This window comes from Geotrypetes seraphini, chromosome 3, assembly GCF_902459505.1.
Source record: "Geotrypetes seraphini chromosome 3, aGeoSer1.1, whole genome shotgun sequence".
Classification (NCBI taxonomy): domain Eukaryota; kingdom Metazoa; phylum Chordata; class Amphibia; order Gymnophiona; family Dermophiidae; genus Geotrypetes; species Geotrypetes seraphini.
This window is the reverse complement of record NC_047086.1, coordinates 127312590-127339705: the sequence shown is the minus strand read 5'-3', so window position 1 is coordinate 127339705 and position 27116 is coordinate 127312590. Positions and strand designations below refer to the sequence as shown.

Below are 27116 nucleotides of genomic sequence, written 5' to 3'. Positions count from 1 at the left end.
TCCACCTCACAGAAAAGCAGGTGGCACATCAGGTCAGTGAGGAAAGGAATAGCTAAAAACGTCCTTTCATACTTCACTATCTAGATACCCCATACCTGTCCATCCCATGCCTCCATATCACTCCTAATGAACTTAAATGCACGCAACCTCACATACTAGAGTCCACTGTACTATTTAGGTAGAACTCCCCATTGCTAATATATCAGAGCCAAAGAAGGCACACAGCAACCCTGAAACAGCTCTGGGTCAACATAAAGATTTCACTCCTACTGATCTGCTAGTAACTACACACATTCCTTGGTCATTAGATCTAGTTCTCAGGAGAAACTGCCTGAGGAATATCCATTATGATCTTACAAAAATGTTATGGTCACTTTTGGTTACATAAGTGGAATAAAATTGTTATATTAAATAGGTTAAACGTAAAATGAAATTTATTGTTCTTGTACTCAGATTCTGTGCTGGCAAACGTAATCCAGTACCAAATAGGCATAACAAAGGAGGAAAGACAGACACAGGCAGAGAGCACTCTGGAGTAATGCCATTAAAAAAGTAAAGATCTGAATATATGGATGAAACAAAGAAGAAAGAAGGTCTTGGATGTTCACCATAGCTGTCGACCTTTATGCCAAAGATGACAATCGATTATGATGACAGTGATGAAAATACTATAAGGTTAATAATTTGTGCATGTTAAAAGAAGGACTGGCAATTTGGTATTATTTATGAACCAGCATAATGCAACTACAGATTAACCAGTCTATTTGTAAGTCATACTTACAATGAACTGTTCAATATCTCTTTCTAGCCCCACATTTGGAAGATCCGGCATCATATGTGCCACCACTTTAAATCCAGCATCCTTAGCCAGATGAAACGACTCACATACAGCTCGTACTGTGTGGCCTCTGAAGGGGAAAATACAAAAAATAAAAATAAAGGACAAAATGTTAAAATTTAACTTGTTAAACTTTCATATGTCACAGCCCGTATAATTCCCAAGATTTAGCCCTTACACTACTTAGGTACAGTATTTATCAGTCCATTTTTATTTTGTCACACCAATATCTAAGGCACTGGTTTGCAAATTTATTCTCAGAGGCCTAATGTTTGTCAAATTTTCAGGATATCCACAATGAATATGCATATGAAATATTGGTAGATAAATGTACATATGCTTAAAAGGTGTTCAAGTAGAAATTTTTTTTTTGTTTCACATTGTTTTGTATTTTGTTGTCTCAATTTAGTGCATGTAATTACCAATTAGTGAGACTAAATCAAATAGCATGCACTAATTACAGCACACACAATGTAAACACAAAAATGCACATCCCTAATGTTTCATATTCATTCTTTGTGGAAAACCTGAGAAGATAAAAAAAAGTCTGGGAACCAATGCTTTAAGCAGCTCAGGTTGGATAATAGTCTGAATGAGTTCCTCAAATATCTGAAGGTTCTGTGAAATACCTAAGATACTGGGCCAGAGTGTAGGCATCATGCATCAATCTCTTCTTTCCCTCTCTCTTTATAATAATAATAACTTTAATAACTTTATTTTTGTATAATAACTTTATTTTTGTATACCGCCATACCCAGGGAGTTCTAGGCGGTTCACAGCAATTAATCAAAATTACAAACATATCAGAGTTACAAACAGTGAACAAACAATAATGAACAATTGACAGACAATGATGTCGTTGAGGTTAGACCAGAGTTGGGATGTATAGGTTATTGAGGAAAGTGGGATGGGAGAATACAGTAAGAAGGAGAGGGAGGAGATTTCAGTTCATTGAAGAGGGGATGGGAGCAGTGGAAGACGGGGTATTAAGGGTTGTGTCCGTGGAATAGGTGAGTTTTGAGTAGCTTTCTGAAGTCGAGGTAGGTGGGGGCCTCGAGCACCATTTGGGCTAGCCATAGGTTCAGTTTAGCTGCCATCTAACCATAGGGTTTGATGGGGGCTTAAACAGGGAAGGGAGCACCATCAATTCCTTTTTCACTTAACAGCTCAAAACATTTCCAAAGTTGACCATAGCCAAGTTCAACAGATAATGGTCCCAGCTACTCAATGTTCTTGATGCTCAGAACCATAAATTGGTATCATCAATTGACAAAGTTGACTGGAAGAAACAAAGCCATAAGCCATTTGTGCAACCCCTGGCCTCCTATGGTACCCTATGGCTGGTTATGTGCACAGGAGGCAGGCTAGAAGAATAATAACAGGTAAAGAGAGAGTAAATAGGCCAAACAAATTCCCTCTTTACAAGTATAGTCAGGGTTACATAGAAACATAGAAACATAGAAAGAGACGGCAGATAAGGGCCCACGGCCCATCCAGTCTGCCCACCTTAATGTCCCTCCCCTACCTTTGCCCTGTGAATAGATCCCATGTGCCGATCCCATTTGGCCTTAAAATCAGGCACGCTGCTGGCCTCAATCACCTGTAGTGGAAGACTATTCCAGCGATCAACCACTTTTTCAGTGAAAAAGAATTTCCTGGTGTCACCTCGTAGTTTCCCGCCCCTGATTTTCAACGGATGCCCTCTTGTTGTCGTGGGACCCTTGAAAAAGAAGATATCTTCCTCCGCCTCGATGCGGCCCGTAAGATACTTGAACGTCTCGATCATGTCTCCCCTCTCTCTGCGCTCCTCGAGCGAGTATAGCTGTAATTTGTCAAGCCGTTTTTCATATGGTAGATCCTTGAGTCCCGAGACCATCCGGGTGGCCATTCTTTGCACCGACTCCAGTCTCAGCACATCCTTGCGATAATGCGGCCTCCAGAATTGCACACAGTATTCCAGGTGGGGCCTCACCATGGATCTATACAATGGCATAATGACTTCCGCCTTACGACTGACGAAACCCCTTCGTATGCAGCCCATGATTTGTCTTGCCTTGGACGAAGCCTGCTCCACTTGATTGGCAGACTTCATGTCCTCACTGACGATTACCCCCAAGTCTCGTTCTGCTACCGTTTTTGCTAGGATCTCGCCATTAAGGGTATAAGACTTGCATGGATTCTGGCTGCCCAGGTGCATAACTTTGCATTTTTTGGCATTGAAGTTGAGTTGCCATGTCCTAGACCATCGCTCCAGTAGGAATAGGTCGTGCATCATGTTGTCGGGCACTGAATCTTCGTCTGTTGTGCATTTGCCCACTACATTACTCAGTTTGGCGTCATCGGCGAATAATGTTATTTTACCTCGAAGCCCTTCTGCCAAGTCTCTTATAAAGATGTTGAATAGGATTGGGCCCAAGACTGAGCCCTGTGGTACTCCACTAATCACCTCCGTCATTTCGGAGGGGGTGCCGTTCACCACCACCCTTTGGAGCCTACCTCCAAGCCAGCTCCCAACCCATTTCGTCAATGTGTTACCTAATCCTATAGAACTCATCTTGCTCAGTAACCTGCGGTGTGGTACGCTATCGAATGCTTTGCTAAAGTCCAGGTACACGATGTCCAGGGACTCCCCAATATCCAGCTTCCCCGTCACCCAGTCAAAGAAGCTGATCAGGTTGGATTGGCAGGATCTCTCTTTAGTAAATCCATGTTGTCGGGGATCCCGTAGATTCTCCTCATCCAGGATCTTATCTAATTGGTGTTTGATTAGAGTTTCCATTAGTTTGCTCACTATCGATGTTAGACTCACTGGTCTGTAGTTTGCTGTCTCCATCTTTGAGCCTTTCTTGTGGAGTGGAATGACATTAGCCGTCCTCCAGTCCAACGGGACGCTGCCTGTACTAAGGGAGAGGTTGAAGAGCGCGGACAATGGCTCCGCCAAGACATCACTCAGCTCCCTAAGCACCCTGGGGTGCAAGTTGTCCGGCCCCATTGCTTTGTTAACCTTGAGCTTTGACAGCTCACCGTAGACACTGCTGGGTGTAAACTCAAAGTTACTAAACGGGTCAACTGAGCCAACCCTTGTCTGTAGCTGAGGGCCGAGCCCTGGCGCTTCTCGGGTGAAGACTGAGCAGAAGTATTCATTTAATAGTTGGGCTTTTTCCGAATCCTTTTCCACATAGTCTCCGTCTGGTTTCCTAAGACGTACAATCCCGCCTGAGTTTTTTCTTCTATCACCGATATACCTGAAGAAGGATTTATCTCCCTTCTGGATGTTCTTTGCTAGAGACTCCTCCATGAGGAATTTAGCCTCCCTGACTGCTGTTTTGACGGACACTGATCCCCAGAACTATATGTATAGAGGTAATCAGCTGCTTAGAGAAATTCTCTCTCAGCTCCCACAAAACTATTAAACATAAAACATAGCAAAGCAATATCTCTCCACACCTCTCTCCCTCTTTGCTCCTACCCATGAACTCCATCAGGCAAGTCCCTCCTATCTGTGCCCTTCTCCAGACTTTGTCTCTTCCATCTTGCTGGGCCATATGCATGGCCATCTTTAGAAGTATTCAAATCCAAGCTAAAAGTCCCCACTCACCATAAAATTACCTATGTCCATACTATTAATCTCTGTGAGAAACTCCCCAACCCCCTTATATGTCCTGTCTGTCTATCCAAATTAGACTGTAAGTTCTTCTGCAAAGGAATCATTTATTGTATTTTGAATGTACAGTGCTATGTATGCTTTTCAGTGCTATAGAAATGATAAATAGTAATAGTGGTATATGGTACCTGGGATGGAGCAGATGGGCTGCACGTACCATATAGATAAGGAATGCCTGAAGGATATGCTATTGAGCATAATAGTACCAGTGAAAACTTCAGAAGAAGCCTGTAGCTGGACATAATCAGATATTTGATCTCTTTTCTTTGATTGGAAGACTTTTAGAACATGATATAATTCTTGACATTGAGGCAGGCTCATTTGAGCTTAAACACACTGTCAGGTCAAATCAGTGTGTTGCAATAAGGATTTTATTGGCAGAACAAAAAGGATCTATCCAGTATTGTATTAAAGATTTCATTGGATGTCTGTCCCAAGTTTGTTGGTTTTCATCCTCACTTCTTGTGGACTTGTGACTATTCTGTGGGGTTTCTGTTTTTTGGTTATGCAGGATGAGTAAGATACACACTATAAAGTGGTCAGGGCTCTGGAGAAGGAGGTGGTGCTGGGTACTGCTAGATTTTCTTATATCACCTTCTCTCTCCCTCAACAGCTTGGGCTTGCACAAAGGGCTATCTGAGGGCAATTTTACAGGACTTGAGGGAACCCTGGCCTGGCTCCCTTTTTCCATGGAGTTCTCCATATTATGTAGGATAAACCCAGAGGATCCAGGGAAATGGTCTTTGGGTAATCACATAACAAGCATGGGTAAGGTTCAATGAAATTCTATACAGCTGGTCAGTTTATAAATAATTATGAAAATTAAATGAAATTGTATTTCACTATTTTCACTATGGTGCCTGCCCAGATTGTTCTGTGGGGTCTCTGAACTAAAGTTCAATCTCAATTTATTTAATATACCGCAAATATAAAACCAAAGGTAAATCTAAGCAGTTTACAATAAAAATTTTAAATAAACAATATAAAAATAGGGTAAGAACAAAAAAATTAAACAAAATGTAAAATACAATTGAAAACATGAAGAAAGAAGGGGAATCAGCAGTTACAATGTGGACAAATGCAAACTGATGCACATTGGGAAGAAAAAACTGAATCACAGTTACTGGATGCTAGGGTCCACCTTGGGAGTTAGTGCCCAAGAAAAGGATCTGACCCTCAAGTACATAACGGACCTTTTCGCATTTTCTAATAACAAACTCAAGAGAAACACACAACCAAAACTCATTTCCCCTCCAGTTAGAGGCTGCAAAATGAAAAAACACCACGAACACCTTCTCTCCCACCAAGCAGTCCTATGGGGCAACGACCTAGACCAAATGCTTTCGCCCACTACATACGGGGAATTCAGGAAACGCCTAAAAACATACCTGTTCCAGAAATACCTAAACAATTGACCCGCTCTCCCTCTCCCTCCCCCCCTCCCTATTCCACCTGAACTTACAGCACTGTTATAGATATAATCTGTTATCTTCATCTTATCGTAACTTTAAGTTGCTATTTATCCCCAACAGGTCCTGTCGGACATTACCTACTAAAATGTACATATTACATTTTCGCTCAGCAAATTGTATTTCTATGCTATTGCCTCCTGAGGTCTCTGATCTCTGTATTTCCTCTGAATATCTACTTATTGTATTTCGCTGAATGTCCAGCACTCTTGATTGTAAACCGCCTAGAAGTCGCAAGATTGTGGCGGTATAGAAGAATAAAGTTATTATTATTATTATAAACAATATGATGAAACCTTCTGCTCAATGTGTGGCGGTGGCCAAAAAAGCAAACAGGATGCTAGGAATTATTAAAAAAGGGATGGTTAACAAGACTAAGAATGTTATAATGCCCCTGTATCACTCCATGGTGCGACCTCATCTGGAGTATTGCATTCAATTCTGGTCTCCTTATCTCAAAAAGGATATAGCGGCATTAGAAAAGGTTCAAAGAAGATGACCAAGAAGATAAAGGGGATGGAACTCCTCTCGTATGAGGAAAAGCTAAAACAGTAAGGGCTCCTAGTCTTTATAATATTTGACGGAGTGAAACATCAATCCACTTGTACCCGTTCTACTCTACTCGGGATTTTGTAGACTTCAATGATATCTCCCCTCAGCTGTCTCTTTTCCAAGCTGAAGAGCCCTAACCATTTTAGTCTTTCCTCATGAGAGGAGTTCCATCCCCTTTATCATCTTGGCTGCTCTTCTTTGAACCTTTTCTAGCACCACTATATCTTTCTTGAGATAAAGAGACCAGAATTGAAAGCGATACTCCAAATGAGGTTGCACCATGGAGCGATACAGGGGCATTATAACATTCTTAGTCTTTTTTAATAATTCCTAGCATCTTGTTTGCTTTTTGGCCGCCGCCACCACACATTGGGGGGAAGGTGGACCCTAGCATCCGGTAACTGTGATAAGGGTTATTCTTCCCAATGTGCATCACTTTGCATTTGTCCACATTAAATTTCATCTGTCACTTGGATGCCCAGTCTTCCAATTTCCTAAAGTCTGCCTGCAATTTTTCACAATCTGCATGCGTTTTAACAACTTTGAATAATTTGGTGTCATATGCAAACTTAATCACCTCACTCATCGTTCCAATTTCCAGATCATTTATAAATAAGTTAAAAAGCACTAGTCCCAGTACAGATCCCTGCGGCACACCACTGTTTACTCTCCTCCATTGAGAAAAATGATCATTTAACCCTACCCTCTGTTTTCTATCAGACAACTAATTCCTAATCCACAACTGAACTTTGCCACCTATCCCATGACTCTTTAATTTTCTGCAGACTCTAATGTCACTGCAGTGACATTCAACTGGCTGCTAGTGTAGGCCACTAAAGAGATATTCACACTGTAAATTAATTTGGAGGGATAGTTTTTCTCTTTTGTGATGGTTAGATTTTATACTGATTGATGTGACTGAGACTCTTCTGGGGAGGGATAGATATGGGCAACTTTCTTCTGTCATGGAGTTGAAAGGACGAAGGAAGAGGAACAAGTATGTTGAATCTCTAAGGGAGAGGAAGGGATAGATGGCATAGTTAGGCAGTCTAGTTAGGCCATATGGTCTTTATTTGCCTTCAGTTTTCAATGTTTCTAAAAGCAAACATGGGAGGCCTTGCATATTAGTTGGCATACCAAAACCCTTAATGATGTTTGCGCTCACAGCTTGTGTAGAAAATCAGACCTTGGAAAATAAATTGGAAAAGGGTATATATGACTTCAGAAAGCGTACATGCACTGTATTTTCTTTCTCTAAGCTATAACGAGAAATGGAGGGTGGGCGGTTTTACAGACATTTAAATATCCACCTCACCTGTTGGTATCTCTGGCCACATCTTCATAAACACTCTGCACTCCAATCTCCAGCCGTGTGCAGCCATATGACAACATATCACTCAGGTGTCGTTTCAGACAGTAATCTGGCCTGGTCTCAATGGTGATACCAATACACTTTGTATTACTGTGCTCCGAGTACCTGTTTAAAAAAAAACAAGTATATTCAAATTTAAAAATTTACTACTAGCAGTGTGGCAACTGGTTTGGCTCTACTGGTTTATGTATCACATTTGATATAATTTTACAGGCCAAATACAACTCAGGATAATTTCTGTGAATAAAAATGGAATACATGGTGCTGCCTACTGCACAAGAAAGCATTTGCTGAAACTGCCAAGCATGGTCTATAGCTCTTCTGATGCATACAGTCATTACAAGAAGGGCTTTGGAGTCAATAAACCAAACCTTCGACTCCATCTTAGATTCCTCTATTTTTCTACTATCTAACTAGCTCCTATTATGTACAGTAAATCTAAGAAAACTTTGATTAATCACAGAAACAGAGGATATTTTTTATGTACAAAATTAGGACTAATAGAACACAAAATATATTTGAAGTTTTGAACAAAGAACCCAATCAAAAAAATATATACAAGTACAAAATGATACATTTACCATATATTATAATGTTGTAAGTTTTTCTTTTGAAGCTAGAGCTCAGAGTTGGTACACTTTTACTAACTCCAACTCCACAACCCTTGACTACAAGGCTACCCTTTTGTTCTCCTGTTCTATAAAAGACACCTTTCCTTGAAAATCAACAACAAATCCAGGGTAGATGGTTGAAGAGGCTGTGCAAAGTGTATGCAACAAGACTCATGATTTAAGTTAAAAGAAGATGGAAACTGATCATCTTTACTCAATACAAAACCACGACTGGAGTCAGGAATTAGGGGATTAAAACCAGTACATTATCCCATTTGTGAGGACATTTGACTTTGATAAATCCTCTCAGAGAATACACCTTGTGAATTCTGTGCTATAGATTGCAGAATTTGAGCAGAATTTCCGTGAGGCACAGAATTTGCCTCAAGGTGAGGAAGGAGAGTCCTAGTTCAAACTCGACAGCTGCTGTATCTTTCTACACAGTTCAACTCTTTCAGCATGGTGCAAGAAGTCCTGTGCTGTTCAGAACAATGCAGGATTTTGAGGACCACACTTATCACACACTGCAACATCCACATGGTACAAGAAAGTCACAGTAGCAGCTGTATTTGACCTGGGGAGAGCCAGGTCATCCAACAATGATTCAGCCAGGAGAGAAGATAAAGAATGTACTGGGAGAGCAATGGGCAATATTGCTAAAAGAGAGACATGGTTCAGTGATGCCCATGGATGGGATGCAAACATACCAGGCAATAATCTTTTTAGGAAGGACAGAGATGGTCAAAAAGGTAGAGGAGTAGCTCTCTTTATAAGGACCATATCCAAGTGACTGAAATGCTGTGAAAAGAAGAAGTGATATGGATCACTTTGAAAAGAGAAGATGAACTTCCATTCACACGGGTGTGTTTTACAGACCTCTGATTCAATCATACCAAATTGATAACGAACTGGTTACAGATATCCAAAAGTTGGGAAAAAAGGGGAGAATTTGCAGGAGCCAGTCAAGAAGCCGCTCAGCGCAGAGCAGCAGCGCCAAAGCGTGCTCCTGCTCGGTGCCACTCAGCAACTGAAGAAACACGATCTCGCAGCAGCCACCACTGACCAGGTTAGCAGCAGGGCAGAAGAGTGGAAAGCTCACTCCTGCCCACTGCACCACTGGACCACCAGGGATCGGCAGAGAAGGTACGAGGACAGGGAAGGAAGGGGGGGGACAGAATGCAGAGCCTGGCGGTGGCCTCCAATAATTCTGGGAGGGGGCGCTAGCCCAAATATAAACGGGAACCCCTTTTTTTGGGCCAATTTTTTGGCCCCAAAATCCCAGTTTATATTCGAGATATACAGTACTGTATATGCTTTTATCATCTTGATCCCCGACATTATTTTTCTCGTGTCATCGTGAAATTGGAGATATTTCACTGTTTGGTTAATGGGTTGTGTCGGTTCTCTTTTACCCTTTTGATTTTTATCCTAAATGGAAAATACATATGGAATATGTCTAACCCATTGTGTAATGTTCCTGGCCCGAATTAGTTTCCTTTTAAAAAAACCACCATTTTGAATTTGTTTACATAGAGTAGATAGTTCAAAGTCTAATAGATGCTGGCACTGTCATCTGGAAGTTGGGACGTTGGATCATTTACTATACTATTGTTCCTCGATATTAAAATTCTGGAGATCTATTTGGGATCAAGTTAATAATTTATTAGAAAATCCAGTGGCACTATCATATGATACCATTTTATTTGGAACATCTATGAGGGCAAAAAGTCAAATTTCAGCAAAAAATAACAAACTTTTGTTTATAATGACGGGGGTTGCCATGCAGCTTATTTTAAAGAATTGGAAAAATTGAGATAGATTAAATTATTTATCCTGGTGGGAATCCCTATGTTATGTCTTTAAAATGGAAAAGTTTATGGCCATTCAGAAGGGCTATTATAAAAAATTTATAGAAGTTTGGGAACCATTAACTAAATATTGTAAGGATTGATTTATTTATATAAATGAAGAACACATACACAACCAGGGAGGGTGGTATGTTTTGGCACTGGTTAAGAGGTATAGATAGGTTGTTTACAGGCATTTTTATGAGGTATTGGTGAATTGGAAAATGGGTGGGGGAAATAAGTCTTGTCTTTATTCTCTTAAGTTTATTGTGCTGTAATGTTAATATTATATGTAAATGCATCACCTCTTGTGCACAATTGAAGTTTTAAAAATGAATAAAGAAAAAAAAAAAACCCCACCATTTTTATTCATGTTGGTATGTCCCCTTTTATGATTACCATTTTCAGGTGGCTTCTCATTTAATTTCATAGTACTTCTTGCTTCAGGATGAAATTTGTACATGTTAATTCTTAACAGGTTTAGGTTTTTTTAACGGGTTCATTTACCATTACTATTATTTTTATCCTATTTTATTTTTCTTGTTTTTAATCGATTACTGTTTTAAATACTTTTCCATTTTAAAGACATAACATAGGGATTCCCACCAGGATGAATAATTTAATCTATCCCAATTTTTCCAATTCTTTAAAATAAGCTGCATGGCAACCCCCATCATTATAAACAAAAGTTTGTTATTTTTTGCCAAAATTTGACTTTTTGCCCTCATAGATGTTCCAAATAAAATGGTATCATATGATAGTGCCACTGGATTTTGGAATGCTCTCCCAGAGGAAGTAATTGCAGAATCCACTGTTCTAGGATTTAAGGGTAAATTAGATGCACATCTCCCTTGAGAAGCATACAGTGATACAGGGACTAAAACTATGCCAGGGTACACCTGATGGGGCCTCCGCGTGTGCGGATCACCGGACTTGATGGACCCAGGGTCTGATCCGGAGATGGAAATTCTTATGTTCTTATGTTCCACCTTTTAACCAAGATCCACATTTGTTTCATCTGATTGGTATGTACCACTCAACTCATCACTTAATAATTCTCCATTTCATATACTTATGAAATGTTGCACTTTCACCTATGGTCCTGCAGAATTTCACTATTTTCCCTCATTGGCACCTTTCAATTTCACTTTTGTATTTACAGTTATCACTACTTTAACCTTTTGAATTTACCGCTTTCCTCCCCATTATGTATTCACATTTCTCCCTCATGCTACATCTCAGTCACATATTAAACTTAAGCATTTTAATTTCATCTCTCACTGTTCTCTACCTTCATTTTAATTTATATTCATTCATTTATATATCTCAATATTCACTATTCAATTTTTCTCAAACATCACACTTTTTAGGACTCCTGAAGAAGGTGTCTTAATCAAAACATGGACCATGTTGAGTCCACACCATCCTTAGTCTTATATACCGGGTCATTCCCAGGGGGACTCAAACTGATTAACAAAACATGATCTTAAGAACATAGATAAACAATAAAAGGGAAAATCAGTAAATGTCAACATAGAGTTGTCAGTTAGGGATTTCTATTTTGTAAATAGATACGTTTTGTAAATAGATACGTTTTCAAAGGTTTTCTAAAGCAAGTCAGCGAAGAGAGAGTTATAATAACTGAAGAAAGATCATTCTAAATTTTAACCATAATAAATGGCAAAGAATGTGAAAGCCTACCTAAAGTTTCAATTCCTTTAATGGCAGGGAACATTAATTTAAATTTATGTATATTATTGCAACATTTGATTGACTCAATAAGTGACTATCAGGAACATCTTTTCCACCATTCTTTTTTCGCTTTTTGGTTTTACATTACATTAGTGACTTCTATTCCGCCTGTACCTTGCAGTTCTAAGCAGATTACAGTAGAAGATAGCTGGACATTTCCAGGAAGTTACAATTTTGAGGACGGTTACATAGTAGAGGTACAGGGAGTTACAATTTAGGGGACTTTAAATAGTAGAGGCAGAGGGAAGAAATTGAGGAAGGGAGGAGAATTGAGTATTAATAGTAGGGAAGATGTAGTTCAGGTTTGGTTACTTGATAGGGTCATTGGGGAGATATTAGTAGAGGGGTAGGAGGTCAACTGGAAATTTGCATGGAGGGGGGGGAGGATGCGAGGGGGGGGATAAGAAGGCTGTATTGTTTTTTTGAATAGCAGAGTTTTGATTTCTTTTCGGAATGATTTAAAGTCAATTGTAGTTGTCAACAGGTTGGAGATGGAGGGGGTCCAGCTTCGCTGCCTGCGTCGCTAGGAGGCCATCATACATCTTCTTGCGCTGAGTTCCCTTGAGTGGTGGGTAGAAGAATAGGATCTGGGTTCTTCTTAGTTTAGGTGTGCAGTTGCGATTTAGACGGTTGTTGAGGTAGGTGGGTGCAGTTCCGTTTATTGCTTTGAATAATAGACAGTAAAATTTGAATTGAATTCAAGCTCGTATCGGTAGCCAGTGTGACTCTAGGTAGGCATTAGTGATATGGTCAAATTTTCCGAGTGAGTAGATCAGCCTGAGGGCTGTGTTTTGAATGGTCTGTAGTTGGTTTATCAAGTTTGTGGGGCATGGAAGGTAGAGGATATTGCAATAGTCCACTAGTCTTAGGACAAGGAATTGGACTATGATCCTGTAGTGATCTTTTTCGAAGAATTTTCTTATTTTTCGTAGGTTGCGCATGGTGAAAAATGCTTTTTGAGTAGTTTTGTTTATTTGGATCTGCATTGTGCAGCATCTATCTATCGACACTACAAGGATTTTGAGAGAGGGCTGTATGGGGTATTTGGTGACGTTTATTTCTAATTCTGATATGGATGGGGTTTTGTCCTTTTCAAGTAGTAGAAATTTTGTTTTGTCCGAGTTCAGTTTCAGTTTGTGGTCTAGCATCCATTCTTCCACTGCTTCCAGTGTTATTTTTAGGTTGCCTAACGAGGTGGGGTCTTGGGTGTCAAAGGGGAGGAGTATGGTTATATCATCTGTGTAGCTGCAAGATGTTACTTTTAGGGTATCTAGAGTGGTGCCAAGGGAGGATATGAAGAGGTTGAAGAGCATGGGCGACAGCGGTGATCCTTGTGGGACTCCATAGGGGTTAGACCAGGGGTCCGATTTCTAGTTGTGTGACTTGACTCTGTATGTTCTTGTTTTTAGGAATCCTTGGAACCAGTTGTATACCACTCCTGAGATCCCTATGACATCTAGTATCTGAAGTAGTATGGTGTGGTCTACCAGGTCGAATGCCGCTGAGAGATTGAGTTGAATTAGCAACATTCTTCTTCCTTTACTGAGGTGCTGTCTGGCTGTGTCTAGTAGTGTTGCTAATAATGTCTCTGTGCTATAGCTGGATCTGAATCCTGATTGGGAGGGGTGAAGTATGTTATGGTCTTCTAGGTAGTTGGTGAGGTATTGAGCTACTAGACCTTCTATTAGTTTGACGTATAGTGGGATTGAGGCGATGGGTCTATAGTTAGAGGGGGTATCTGTTGGGCCTTTGAGATCTTTCAATAGTGGGGTGATTATAATCTCACCTAGTTCAAGTGGGAATTGACCTTCCGTGAGTGTGGTTTGAATCCATTGCATGAGGTTGGCTCTGAATTTAGGGGTTGCGTTTGTTAGGAGATATGAGGGACAGTTATTCAGGTCACATGATGCTTTGCTGTATTTTTTGTAGAGACGGTCCATATCAGACCATTGAACTAGTGGGAAGGTGGAATTTCTGGATTCTTATTTGTTTGTTAACCCAACTTTGGCAATATCCATATACTACCATATAACCAAGCAATGAATTGTACTAGTGTTCCACAACATAGTTATAAACAGAACCTTAACTGAGCAAAGCTATCGGATTTGTACTGGTCTCCAGAGGAACCTTAACTGAGCAAAGCTATCGGATTTGTACTGGTCTCCAGAGGTTATCAGAACAGAAGAATTCAATTTTAATCCTGCTGTTACATTTTGATAAGTGCAGATTGAAACCACTAAAACTACATGGAATCTCTCTGCCAGGATCTGAGTCACACAGTTGCAACAATAAAATTAAGTATTGGACAAAATAGCTATGAGTAAGGGAACTAACACTCTTCTTTATCTGACTGGCTGCACGACACATATGGTGCTGAAAATTTAGATCAGCTTTGGGTGGGGGCGAGTTATTTTTGTTTTTAAGATAAAGGCAAACTACGTCATAGAAGTTAAACAAAATGATCTGAAAAATGGGTTTCTGAGCCATAAAAGAACAAGAAAGCAGCATTATCTATTGCTAAAGGTTTAAGAAATTACATGTTTCACACATAAATCTCTAGTTATATAGCATGCATGAGCATTCATCAGAAAACAAATACAGTTTAAACAAGAGAGCTGAAACATATGCCGATTAAGAAAGGCTGAACAAAGGGGAAAGCATATTGCAAGTGGTTAGTTGGTGGAAGCCGAGTCAAAACAAATCACTCAGGAGATTTAACACTGCTACCTCAAAATAGTAAATTGTTTTTCAAATCATATTTTTCTGAGTATGAGATTGTCTTGTAGGGGGTCTAAATTCTGATGAAGTCCGATGTTTCAATGAAGCAACTGGTACCGATATCCGTGTTCCTTGAATCATCAGTAATGCCATGTCTCCAAGTACTACCATGGTTCTAGAAAGGCTTGAAACTCTCTTTGCCTTGGTATTGATATAGCAATTAAATTGATGTGCAGACTCTCTGATATTCCTACTCAGCCTTTTGGACATTGCCCTTTGTAAGGTCTGTTGGAGTACAAAGAGGAAAAAAAAAATCATAGCTACCTAGGTTACCCATGGCATATCAGTGACTGGTGCTCTAGCCCTTGAATTCTACTTTTCAACTTTTAGAAACAGAAAAATTAAGGCAGATAAATAACATATGGCCTATACAGTCTGATCATCCATGCCATCTACTCTTCCTTTCACTCCCTTACAGATTTTAGATAACTGTCCAAAGCTTTCTTGAATTCAGATAGGGTGTTTTTTCTCCACCACCTCCACTAAGAAGCAGCTATAAAAGGGGTGAAGAGGCTATAAAATAAATCCACTAGCATGTTTGAAAAAAAATAAATAAATAAAAACCAACCACCCACCCAATTGGGCAGGAAAATTGAATTGAATCGAAAAATCGATTCAATAAGCTGAATTGAAATTTTTTTTCTTGAATCAGGCAGCACTACTGTATATTAGTTGGGAGAGAGCTAACTGCATGACTGGTGAAGGTTTGGGAGTCCAAATAGAGCAGAGTGAGCCAGGACTTCAAACAAACAAAGCACACTTCTGTCTTTGCTCGTTTATTCCTAGTCATGCAGTTATCCCTTAAAAAAGTTGAGTATGAAGAAGGAGCGAATGTATTGGTAGGGAGGGTGCAGAAAGAGCATGGGGTGACAAAGAGTAATTTAATGAAAGTATTGTACTGAAAATTTTGGATAATTTGCAAAATATTGTTGAAATTTTGAAAAACTTGCAGAATTTGCTAATTTTATGCACAGAATTTTGAAATTGCTTTGTGCAGAATTACACCAGTAGTAGTCTGTGGAATGCCATAAGAGAGCGCAAAGGTAAAATATTTTGCTTAAAAAGTTTAATTTTCTTGTAAAATGAACCTGTCTTCCAACATTAAGTTAACCAAAAAATAGTAGTAAAGCAGTATTCTTTGTTAAAAAGAGGAACAGAAGTGATTAACTTTTAAGCTTCTGAAACAATCAGGTAAACTAGCTATGCTGAAGAACAAACCGACAACCCAAAAAATATCAGTTTATTGCTGAGAACCTGAAGAAACACACCGCCAAAACCTGTTGGTTCTCTATATCATCACAAAAATCCAACCTTTCCTTTCTGAGTACACTGCTAAGACCCTCATCCACACTCTCATTATCTCTCACCTAGACTACTGCAACTTGCTTCTCACAGGACTTCAGCTAAACATTATTCTCCCCTTCAATCTGTTCAGAATTCTGCTCCATGCCTCATATTCCACCAGTATCGTTATACTCGCATTACCCCTCTCCTCAAGTCACTTCATTGGCTCCCTATCTGTTTCTGCATACAATTCAAACTCTTCTTATTGACCAACAAATGCAGCTCCTCAGTATCTTTCTCCCCCTATACTCTTCCTCAGGATCTCCGTTCATCAGGTAACTCTCTTATCTGTACTCTTCTCCTCTACTGCCAGCTCCTGACTCCATCCCTTCTACTTTGCTGCACCGCATGCCTGGAACAAACTGCCTGACTTGGTATATCAGTCTCAGTCTCTGGCAGTATTTAAATCAATGCTAAAAGCCAACTTTTTTAAAGTTGCTTCTAAGTCCTAACTCTAAACCCACTTGTAAAGCACCCATATCTGTTTGTCATTCTCTCTATAATGCCATACCCTATCTGCCTTTTCATTCCCTCGGCAATTCCCTACCTGAGCAGCATGTATAGATTTACCCTTTTTATCCTGTTTGTTATAATTAGACTGTAAGCTCCTTTGAGCAGGGACCGTCTCTTGCATGTTTAATGTACATTGCTGCATGCCCGATAGGTGTAAGGAATTTAGTACTAATCTTTCATGACTTCATTATACTGTACGGGAATTATGAAGCTTATTATGATGTATTATAGTACTATTGTTTATATGTATAATGTTGTTTTTGCTAAAAAATTAAATAAAATGTTGGGGGAAAAAAAGCTATAGAAATGAGATTAGTATTAGCAGTAGTAAGAAACAATTGGTTGAAATCGCCACATCTTCCTAGCTCACATAAAAACACCTGGGAGCTGACAAACAAAATTAGTCAGGATGATAAAACAGTACTCGACATCTGTCCTTCAGTTAGCCTCGAGAAGTGGGATGGGAAATAGTCACAAATTCTGGAGACAGCTGCGAAGGTGGTGGACCTCAGACACCGTCTAATATGAAGCATTAGTTGTTTAGTGTGAAATCTTTTATTATAACTGCCTGTTGATATTGTAATATTTTTATAGTCATTGTTCATTTTATTTAACTCCATGTGCAGATTCAGGGTACATAAAGATCTATGCTTTTGATGTAATGGTATTTGGAAAGAATTTACATGCCTAGAAGAACCTTTCAAAGCATTTTTCTTGGTCTTCAACATCCCTAGCAATAATCTCTTGGCAAGCTGCACTGCTAAATATATCATGGTTAGAACTTAAACACAACAATTTCAAGACATGAGTGTCATTATCAGATTCCATCTTGCCACACCAGGTACAATTCCTAAAGGCACTGGGTTTCTTCTATTTTGGGGACACAGAATGTAATCCACCTATAACAGCAAAAAATTGTGCAGAATATAAATTTTGTAAATATATAAAATATAACTGCACTAGATAACTGTTTTCAGTGTAGGCCATGACAATGCAGAAAAATGAAGGCAACTTCAAAATGATCAAAGACCTACAGGTTTTCTAAAAGGCAGAATACTAGAAACCAAGGAGGTTCCAGTACACTAAGTCAGTTTCAAATGAAAAAAAAAAAAAATTGGATAGTTACAACCAAAGAAAAACACTCACATCAGTTATTCTCCATAGAAAAGTTGGAACTAAGATAGCACCAAGTCATGGGAATTTCACTATAGCAATTCTGGAAAGTTTTTAAGATCTACACTTCTCCGCTCTGTATCCATTGGATGATATTATCTGCTGTTTGGAACTGCCGCCAAAGATTTTCAGTGGAAAATGACAAATTACAGGCCGTTTCATTTTTGTAGAGGAAGCATAGAAAAGCAAAAACTTCTACACTTTTTTGGAATTTCTATAAGAGAATGTTTTCTTTGGCTGCTTATGCTCCAAGTTAAACCAGGAAGTTCACACTGGGGAAAAAGCCAGGCCAATTTTTTTTTTTTTTGCCATATGGTGCCTTAACTATTCTAAAAGCACGTCTCTCTCACACAGGAGGGAGGGGAGCATAAGCCACAGGATGGAAGAATGGAGGGAGGGAGGGAAACAGATGCTGAGGTGAGGGAGAGAACAGAAAGAGAATTGGGTGTCAGAGAGGGAAAGCAATGATGTACATGAGGAGATGAAGAGGATAATGGTTGGGCATAGGGAGGGAGAGAAAATTATTGGACATGGTGGTGGGAAAGGAATGAGGTAGAGATGCATGGGATAGAAAAATGAGAGGGAGCAATGGTGGTAGAGAGTGAACAGTAGGATGGATGAAAAGGGATGCAAGAGGGGCCTCAAGGAGGTGGAGAAGGTAGGAAGAATACTAGGATCTGAGTTACAAATTCAACTTAAGAATGGTTAAAAAAAAAGGAACCTGTTCTTAACCTGGGGACTGCCTATGCTGTAAAGATGACCCACCTCCAAATCTGACAGCCTGTGTGCTGCCATGAAGGAGAAATGTAACTTGGAAAAAAAAAACATCACCTTGATGACAGAAGTGATTCTGTAGGCAGGACCTGACCTTCGGATGATACAATATTCTCTTTCACCAAGGATGCGTCTCCAGTGTGATATAGTAGTTAAAGCTACAGCTTCATCACCCTGAGGTTGTGGGTTCAAACCCATGCTGCTCCTTGTGACCCTGGGCAAGTCACTTAATCCCCCCATTGTTCCAGGTATATTAGATAGATTGTGTGCCTGCCAGGACAAACAGGGAAAAATGCTTGAGTACCTGAATAAATTCATGTAAACCGTTCTGAGCTCCCCTGGGACAACGGTATAGAAAATTGAAGTAGTAAATAAATGTGCTGAGGAGGTAAGGGTTAGGACAACCACTGTAGTTGCCAATTCAGCCATAGTACATGTAGATAGCTGAATGTCTGGTGGACACGAAAGTCACCTGATAACTAGTCTACTTGATGCAACATATCTTCTAGATCAGCGGTTCCCAACCCTGTCCTGGAGGACCACCAGGCCAATCGGGTTTTCAGGATAGCTCTAACGAATATGCATGGAGCAGATTTGCATGCCTGTCACTTCCATTATATGCAAATCTCTCTCATGCATATTCATTAGGGATAGCCTGAAAGCCCGATTGGCCTGGTGGTCCTCCAGGACAGGGTTGGGAACCACTGTTCTAGATAAATTTTATTCAGTGCTGAGAAAAGCCAGTTGTCTTGGTGCATGAAGGCAAGTAGGAAGTCAAACTTAGGATATTAGCTAGAATTATGAAATCCAGAATTTCCAGAGAAGCATTTTCAGAAATGCTCACCATTATACATGCAGAGCCACAAGGTAGATAAACTCCAGATTTTCAATTCCTGGATGAAAAAATGGTGCTGGCAGGAAGTATTAAGGTTTATTAAGAATTGGACAATATTATAGGGAAGGGAAAACCTGCTACAAAAAAATGGACTCCAATTTAACCAAGGTGAAAAAGAGATTATGTCCTTATCTTGAAAATATCTTTCCCAGTAGATACGTGTATCATTCTACATAAGTGGGTTATCTCCCCATGGCCGAAAGCCATATGCAGAAGGAATCCACTCTGGATTTTTTGTGTGATCCTCCTACTTCACTGGGAGCTCTACTGCCACCTGCAGTTAGTACCCAAGCAAATAAGAGCTCCATTGGAATTATGTGAAGGACAAAAACGAGAAATTTCTCAAACAAAACAACTGTTCTACTCAAACAAAAGAACACTTGAACACTCCATGAACAAGTGACAGCCAACAGAAGCATCAAAGGAGCTCAGGAATATGCTAAAACATATTATACAGTGTTCTTCAGGGCCCACAAGGCTGACTGGCATAAAAGATACAACTTGGAGACCCATAAACAGAATGAGACAGTAAACAGATACAGGAAGGACAGGGCAGGAGTCTAGCATGACACACCTATCTACTGAAAAATATATCAAGGTAAGGACATAATCTCTTTTTCAGTGCAATAGATGCGTCATTCTAGACAAGTAGGAACCTAGGGTGGGCTGACTGTACCGGCCTGCAACATGGAAAAACCAAAGGCAGAGTCCTCTCTCACCACAACGACCACACTGTAAAACTTTGCAAATGTGTAGAGTGGACCAAGTTACTGCTCTACAAATCTCCTCTGGAGAGACTGCCCTAGCTTCTGCCCATGACAATGCTACATTTCTAGTCAAATGCACCTTAACAGAAACAGGGGACTGTTTCCCACAGATAATGTAGACTGATGAAATGGCTTCATGGATCTGGAGATTGGGACCTTGGCAGCAGGCGCACCACGCTTAGACAAATGAATCAACACAAACAGATGGGCAGAAAGCCTAAACTCATTGGTGGCCTCTAGCTAGTAAAGAAATACTCTTCTCACGAATAACTTCTTCAAAATGCGGTCCTGTTTCCTAGAACCTGTAAGTTGGAATACAGGCAAACGGACCTCCTGATTAAAATGAGATGTTAAAACCACTTTTGGCAGAAAAGAAGGAATAGTGCGTAGGGAGATTCCAGTCTCTGAAGGAAAAGCTCTCAACAAGAAAGAGCCTGGAGCTCCAAGACTCACTGTGCTAAGATCATGGCTACCAGAAAAATCACCTTTAGCATCAAGTCCAAGAGGGACACTTCTTCCAGAGGTTTGAGCGGAGCTTTGGTGAGGCTTTCAAGAACCACGTTAGGGTTCCACGAAGGGAACAGTGTTTAATCGATGGTCTAATGCGGACAGCACCCTTCAGAAATCTGGTGATGTCTGGATGAGACACTAGCATAGGTCTATGGTCCCAAACTCTGAAACAAGTCAGCCCAGACACTTGGACCTGAAGCAAAGCCATGGTGAGGCCCTTGTCGAGGCCCGCTTGGAGAAAAGCTAACCACTGAAACCAGAGCTGAAAACAGCTCCATCCGTTATTGGGCACACCAATGCTGTAACCTTAGCACAGACAAAAACTGTAGTCGATTTCTTAGACTTAAGAAGCGTGACAATGGCCATGTCTGAATATCCTTTGAGCTTTAATGCCTCACATTCAATAGCTATGCCATAAGTGATCCAGATCCTCCATGCATACTGGACCCTGTGAAAGCAGTCTGAATGCACCTGCAACCGGAGGCCGTGGCCTGTTTGAAGATGCATTAGATTTGCGTACCATGGCCTGCAAGGCAGATCTGGAGCCACCAGAATGACTCGTTCCTGATGAGCTGCAATCTGTTGAATGACTCAGCCTATCACGGGCCAGGGAGGAAAGATGTACAACAGGATGCCTCGAGGCCACTATTGGACTAGAATATCTAAACTAAGACTGTCCAACCCACGGTTTACGGGCTGCATGCAGCATTTTGCTCATTTCTTCCCCCTGTTTACCTTCTGGCTAGTTCCCTCCTCCACACTGCCACAGTCGTTTCTCTGCAGAAAGCCATGGGTAGCAGCTCATCCACAGCTGAGCCGGAAGTCTTCCCTCTGACGCTGCTCCGACATCAGAGAGAAGGCTTCTGGCTCAGCTGCGGGACATGCATAGGAGCCACTGCCCGCGGCTTTGAGCAGAGAAATGACTGGCAGTGTGGAGGAGGGAGCCGGCCAGAAGATAAACACCTGCTGGAGGGAGGCACAGAATGGAGAGAGTAAGGCGTGTTGAGGACTTGAGGGAGGGAGCCCAAACTTTGGACAAATGATAGAAGGAAGGAGGGAAGGGGCATGAACTTGGGACACAGAATGAAAGAAAGGAGGGAGGGGAACGAGCCATAGAATGGAAGAAGTGAAGGAAAGGAGATGCTGAGGGGCACCTTTACTCTCTTGAAGAACGCAGAGAGAGGGGTGACATGATAGAGACGTTCAAATACGTCACTGGCCGTATTGAGGTGTTAGAAGACATTTTCTTCCTTACAGGCCCTACGGTGACAAGAGGGCATCTGCTAAAAATCAGGGGCGTGAAATTCCATAGTGACACTAGGAAGTACTTCTTCACCGAAAGGGTGGTTGACCTTTGGAATGATCTTCCACTTCAGGTAGTTGAGGCCAGAAACGTGACTGACTAAGAACAAATGGGATCAACACGTGGGCTCACTTCAAAGAAGAACTTAGAGGGGAGGGTTATTTGAGTGGGCAGACTTGTTGGGCCAAAGGCCCTTTTCTGCCGTCATATTCTATGTTTCTATGAGGTGAGAGAGGGAATAGAAAGGGAGAATTGGGTGTCAGAGGGAAGTGACTGAATCTGATTTTTGGAACCCCTGCTACATGCGACAAGTGAGAACCCACTCAACACAATTAAAAACTTCTCAGTTCAAGGAAAGCCAAAAGCTGCAAGTAAATTTTCTGGCATTGGAGATGAGATGTACAGACTGAAAGAGACAGGAAAATGGGTGGTTGATTTTCCACATTTTGGATGGCTGTAGATTGAGAAGGAAAGGTAATTTTAATAACATGAAATTTCAAATTGGCTTGCATCTCAGTTATTTATGTTATATCTGTTTTTAAAGGAGACATTACTTTAAAAAATAAATAAATAAATAAATAAAGTAAAAATATCAAACACAATTTAAGGGACACTGAGGAGAGGAATCCGAAGTGATCCTCCATGTGCACCACTGACAGCTGCTTCAGCATCCCCCTCCTCCAATGAGGCTCGCCTCTGAAGAGGCTCATCATAGTTGTAATAGAAGTGAATGGCGCACGTGGAAGATCGCTCAGTCAGGGTAAGTTTTCCTGCATTTTTTGGTTCCTCTCCACAGTATCCTTTTAATGTTTAAATCTGTTTTTTATTAACAATAAAAACCACACATCAACGAATGCAACACAGCAGACAATAATTATGATGATATAGAACTGGGATCCCCCCCAAGAGGACTGGGCTCTGATATCCTCCCAGGGTACAATGCATCCCAACCCTCAACCCCCCCCTCCCAACAGATTTCCCACCCCCCCTATTCAAAAAGTCAGACAAGTGGGACAGGATACAACTGCAATCTGTTCAAAATGCGACTACGACTCCGGGGAGGCAAGATGTCCAAATAAGGAGACCAGATATGGACAAAGTCTTTGCTCCTGCGACGAGAGGAGTAAGCCATGGCTGCCTCCCACCTCAAAAGTTCATGTAATTTATTCCTCCAATACCAAAAGGAGGGAGGAACATTATCCAACCAGTACTTCAATATACATTTTTTCCCCAGGATATAACACTTACTTAAAAACAATTTCTCAGCAGAGGTATAAACAGAAAATGTAGAGAAATGAGCAAACAACATATGAAATACAGAGAGGGACAGGAACTTGTAACATACCCTGAAGAAAGGAAGCCAAAGCCCCCCAAAAGCCCTGAATACTTTCACAACTCCAAAGGCCATGATAATAAGAATTCACCTCCATGGTACAGGTAAGACAGTATTGGGTAGCGACACAACCCATATGGTAGGCCCGACTCTGGGAGGTATACGCTCTCAACAAGGTCCTGAAGTGGCATTCTCGGAGTTCAGCACTATGCACCAAAACTGGGATACGTTTAAGAGCGCGTAGCAAAAAATCCGCTCCAAGCTCCTTCCCCAAATCCCCCTGCCAGGCCGCCAACACAAAGGAAAAATCCCGAGGGGGCCCAAGGGCACCAAGCTGTGCTTGAAAATAGGAAACTGAGATCCGAGGCTCCGAATTCTCCTCCCCTTCCAAGAAGGCACGGAAACGAAGCCCAAAATCCAACGAAGCCCTGGGAATTCCCAGGGAGGGAGTTCACATAATGCCGCAACTGACAAGTAGCAAAAGCAAGGCCTTGAGAGGAAAGACCACTGCAAATGAAGGTTTATTATTAGATAAGTACATCTTCTATATTAGTGATTGCAAATTTGGGACCTGTGCGACTTTTTTTTTTTTTTTTTTTTGCTCATCAGCTATCATTAGTGTTTGTGCGGCCCCATACACATTTTTTCTTCCAATGTGGCTCAGGGAAGCCAAAAGGTTGGACACCCCTGGTCTAAACCTTTGCTACCGAGCTCAAAACTTCAACTGAAGAATGTGTGTGCTTTCTTGTCTTTTGCAGTCACAGTGTGGACTATATCTATGACATCCTGTTTGTCTGTCTTATCTGTTTATATTGTAAGCTCTTTCGAGCAGGGACTGTCTTCTTTGTGACTCTGTACAGAGCTACATATGTCTGGTAGCACTATAGAAATAATTAATAGTAGCAGCACAATGGCATAAAATGCTACCGTCGACAGCGTCCACTTGCCTGGATCCAAGGTCTGTCTGAAGAGGAAGTTGGCATGAACATTGTCTATGCCTGTGACATGCACTGCTGACAGCACCCCAAGATGACACTCTGCCCAGTGAAATAGTAGGCGGGCTTCCAGATATAGAGATACACTCTTGGTGCCTCCCTGTCGATTTACATAGGCCACCACTGTCACATTGTCTGAGAAAGCACTGACTGCTTGACCTTCGAGAGTCTTCTACAATTTCACCAGAGCTAACTGGAAAATGTGGTGAAATTAGTTAGCTTAGCAGGGTTTAAAAAAGGTTTGGATAATTTCCTAGAGAAATCCATAGGTCATTATTGAGATGGTTTGGGGGAAATCCACCGCTTTTTCCTAAGATAAGCAGCATAAAATCTGTTTTGCTACTTGGGATCTAGCTGGGTACTTGAGACCTGGCAATTCTTTATGTTCTTTTCATTTTCTGTACTTGAAATTTCTTCATAAGGGAAGAATTCAAAAATCATCCAAGCTTCAAATTTTCTCAGAAATTGGGCAGGAGCAGCTCTGCAAGCATATCCTGACAAAAACAGAATCTGAGTCTTAGCTATACAACCCAGAAGGCCCACCTCCAGCCTACCTGAACACCCCTACAACTAGAGGTCACAGTGACCACTGCATCTGGAGCCACCAGGGCAGGAGTGAATGTGCTTCACTCCTATCTTGACGACCTAGTAGCCCACCAGGGATATTTAGGCAGACCAAAGTGGGGACTTGCTGGAACATGCGAGATCAGCTTTTTGAGGAGGGGGGGATTATCAGTCTTTATTAGAGGAACCTGCTCTTGTGGGAGGGATGGGCAGGAAAATGATTAGAACACTTTAGTAAAAATGGCCTCTTACCAAAGAAATTTTAATTATAAAAAATGTAATTTTATCACGTGATAGCATATTGAACCCATCTTACTAAACCTGTCTCTACAATTAAATGCAAATGAAATTCCATGTAGTTTGGTAGAAGGTTTTTTCTTCTTTTTGGTTATATTTAACTAGAAAAACAAACAAACAGTTCCAATGAAGCTAGTATAAAAGTTGCTCTGTTTATATACTTCTCAGTGGGTACAGGACTTTGCTCTCCATCATGCTTAATTTCAGACATTGCTTCCAGCTAATTTAAATGTCTCGCACTTCCTTTTGCTATCTTACATAAACATCTCTCATTTCAATCTGTATATTGCAATAAAATCACATTTTAAGCAAGTAGGAAGAAAACATCACTAAAAGGCTAGAAGGAAATTATTTTGCATGGTAATAAAATAACTCTAGCAATTAAGGTAGCATAATGTATAGGGTCTGTCAGGCAACATCTGGGGTTGTTGTTTTTTTTTAAACTACAGAAAATTAAAAGGAGGAAAATCATCTTTGAAAATCTTGTACCAAAAAATTGAGCCAGATGCCAGTAACTAAAAGAAACATACAATTTGCCTATGTTTTTAATATGATGAGATGTCAAAACAGGAGGCAAAATATTTTAAGTTTTCCATGGAAGCAATATTCCATGTTAGTAGTTAAATTTTCAACCTATGCTGTACACCAGCGATCGACTGGTAGATCTCGAAGGCAACACGAGTCGATTGCGGAGCCCATCCCGGACTCCGTGATAAACTCACTTTGCCTTTGCGATCTACCGGACCGATCAGCCTTCCTCTCCCCAATGTCCCCCACCGCCGCCCCAAGTTCTCCCTGCAGAAGCATTCTCCCCGACATCAATTCTGACATCAGAGAGGAAGTTCCGGGCCAGCCAATCGCTGCCTGGCTGGTCCAGAACTTCCTCTCCAACATCAGAATTGACGTTAGGGAGAAGGCTGCTGACCTGTTGCAGCGTCAGAAAACGAAGAACTCGGCAACAGTGGCATCTGCGATGGCTTGGGGGCCCAGAAGACGGCAGTGGCTTGGGGGCCTGTTCTCAGACGACAGCCCCAGCAGTGATTTGGGGAGGCAGAAAGACAGGGGGGCAGGGAGACAAAGACAGAGAGAGAAAGAAAATAAGAAAGGGGGGAAGGGAGACAGAAAGAAAGACAGAGAGAAAGAAAATAAGAAAGGGGGGCAGGGAGACAGAAAGAAAGTCAAAGAGAAAAAGAAAGGGGCAGGGAGACAGACAGAAAGAAAGAAAGGGGAGGGGGCAGGGAGAGAGGAAGAAAAAGTTGGAGTCATAGAAGGACAGAGATGTTGGTTGGGGAATGGAATGAGGTCTGGAGGCGAAAAAGCATGCAGGAAGCAGAAAGAAGGGAAGAAAAATTTGATGCACAGTCAGAAGAAGAAAGTGCAACCAGAGACTCATGAAATCACCAGACAACAAAGGTAGGAAAAATGATTTTATTTTCAATTTAGTGATCAAAATGTGTCCGTTTTGAGAATTTATATCTGCTGTCTATATTTTACACTATGGCCGCCATTTACTAAACCGCAGTACCGGATTTTAGCGCAAGGAGCATCGAGAGCAGTGTGGGGCATTCAGTGCAGCTCCCTGCACTAAAAACTGCTATTGTGGTTTAGTAAAAAGGGAGGGGGTATATTTGTTCATTTTTGTATAGTTGTTACTGATGTGACATTGCATATTTTAAAGTCATCTGCTTTGACTTCTTTGGAAAAAAAACCAAATATGAATGATAATTAACATTTTCTCTGCGTACAGTGTGCTTTTTTAAAATTT

At 40.9% G+C, this 27116-nt stretch overlaps 1 protein-coding gene across 2 annotated transcripts in view; it reads right to left on the bottom strand.

Moving 5' to 3' along the window:
* The window catches only part of ELP3 (elongator acetyltransferase complex subunit 3), a 185382-nt gene that overhangs the window by 113650 nt on the left and 44616 nt on the right, over positions 1-27116 (bottom strand). For both annotated transcript variants that reach the window (XM_033937686.1, XM_033937685.1), the window contains exons 8-9: positions 7839-8000; positions 782-908 (exon numbers count right to left, since the gene is read on the bottom strand). In XM_033937686.1, the coding sequence (XP_033793577.1) occupies positions 782-908; positions 7839-8000 (289 nt within the window). The remainder of the gene's footprint in view (positions 1-781; positions 909-7838; positions 8001-27116) is intronic.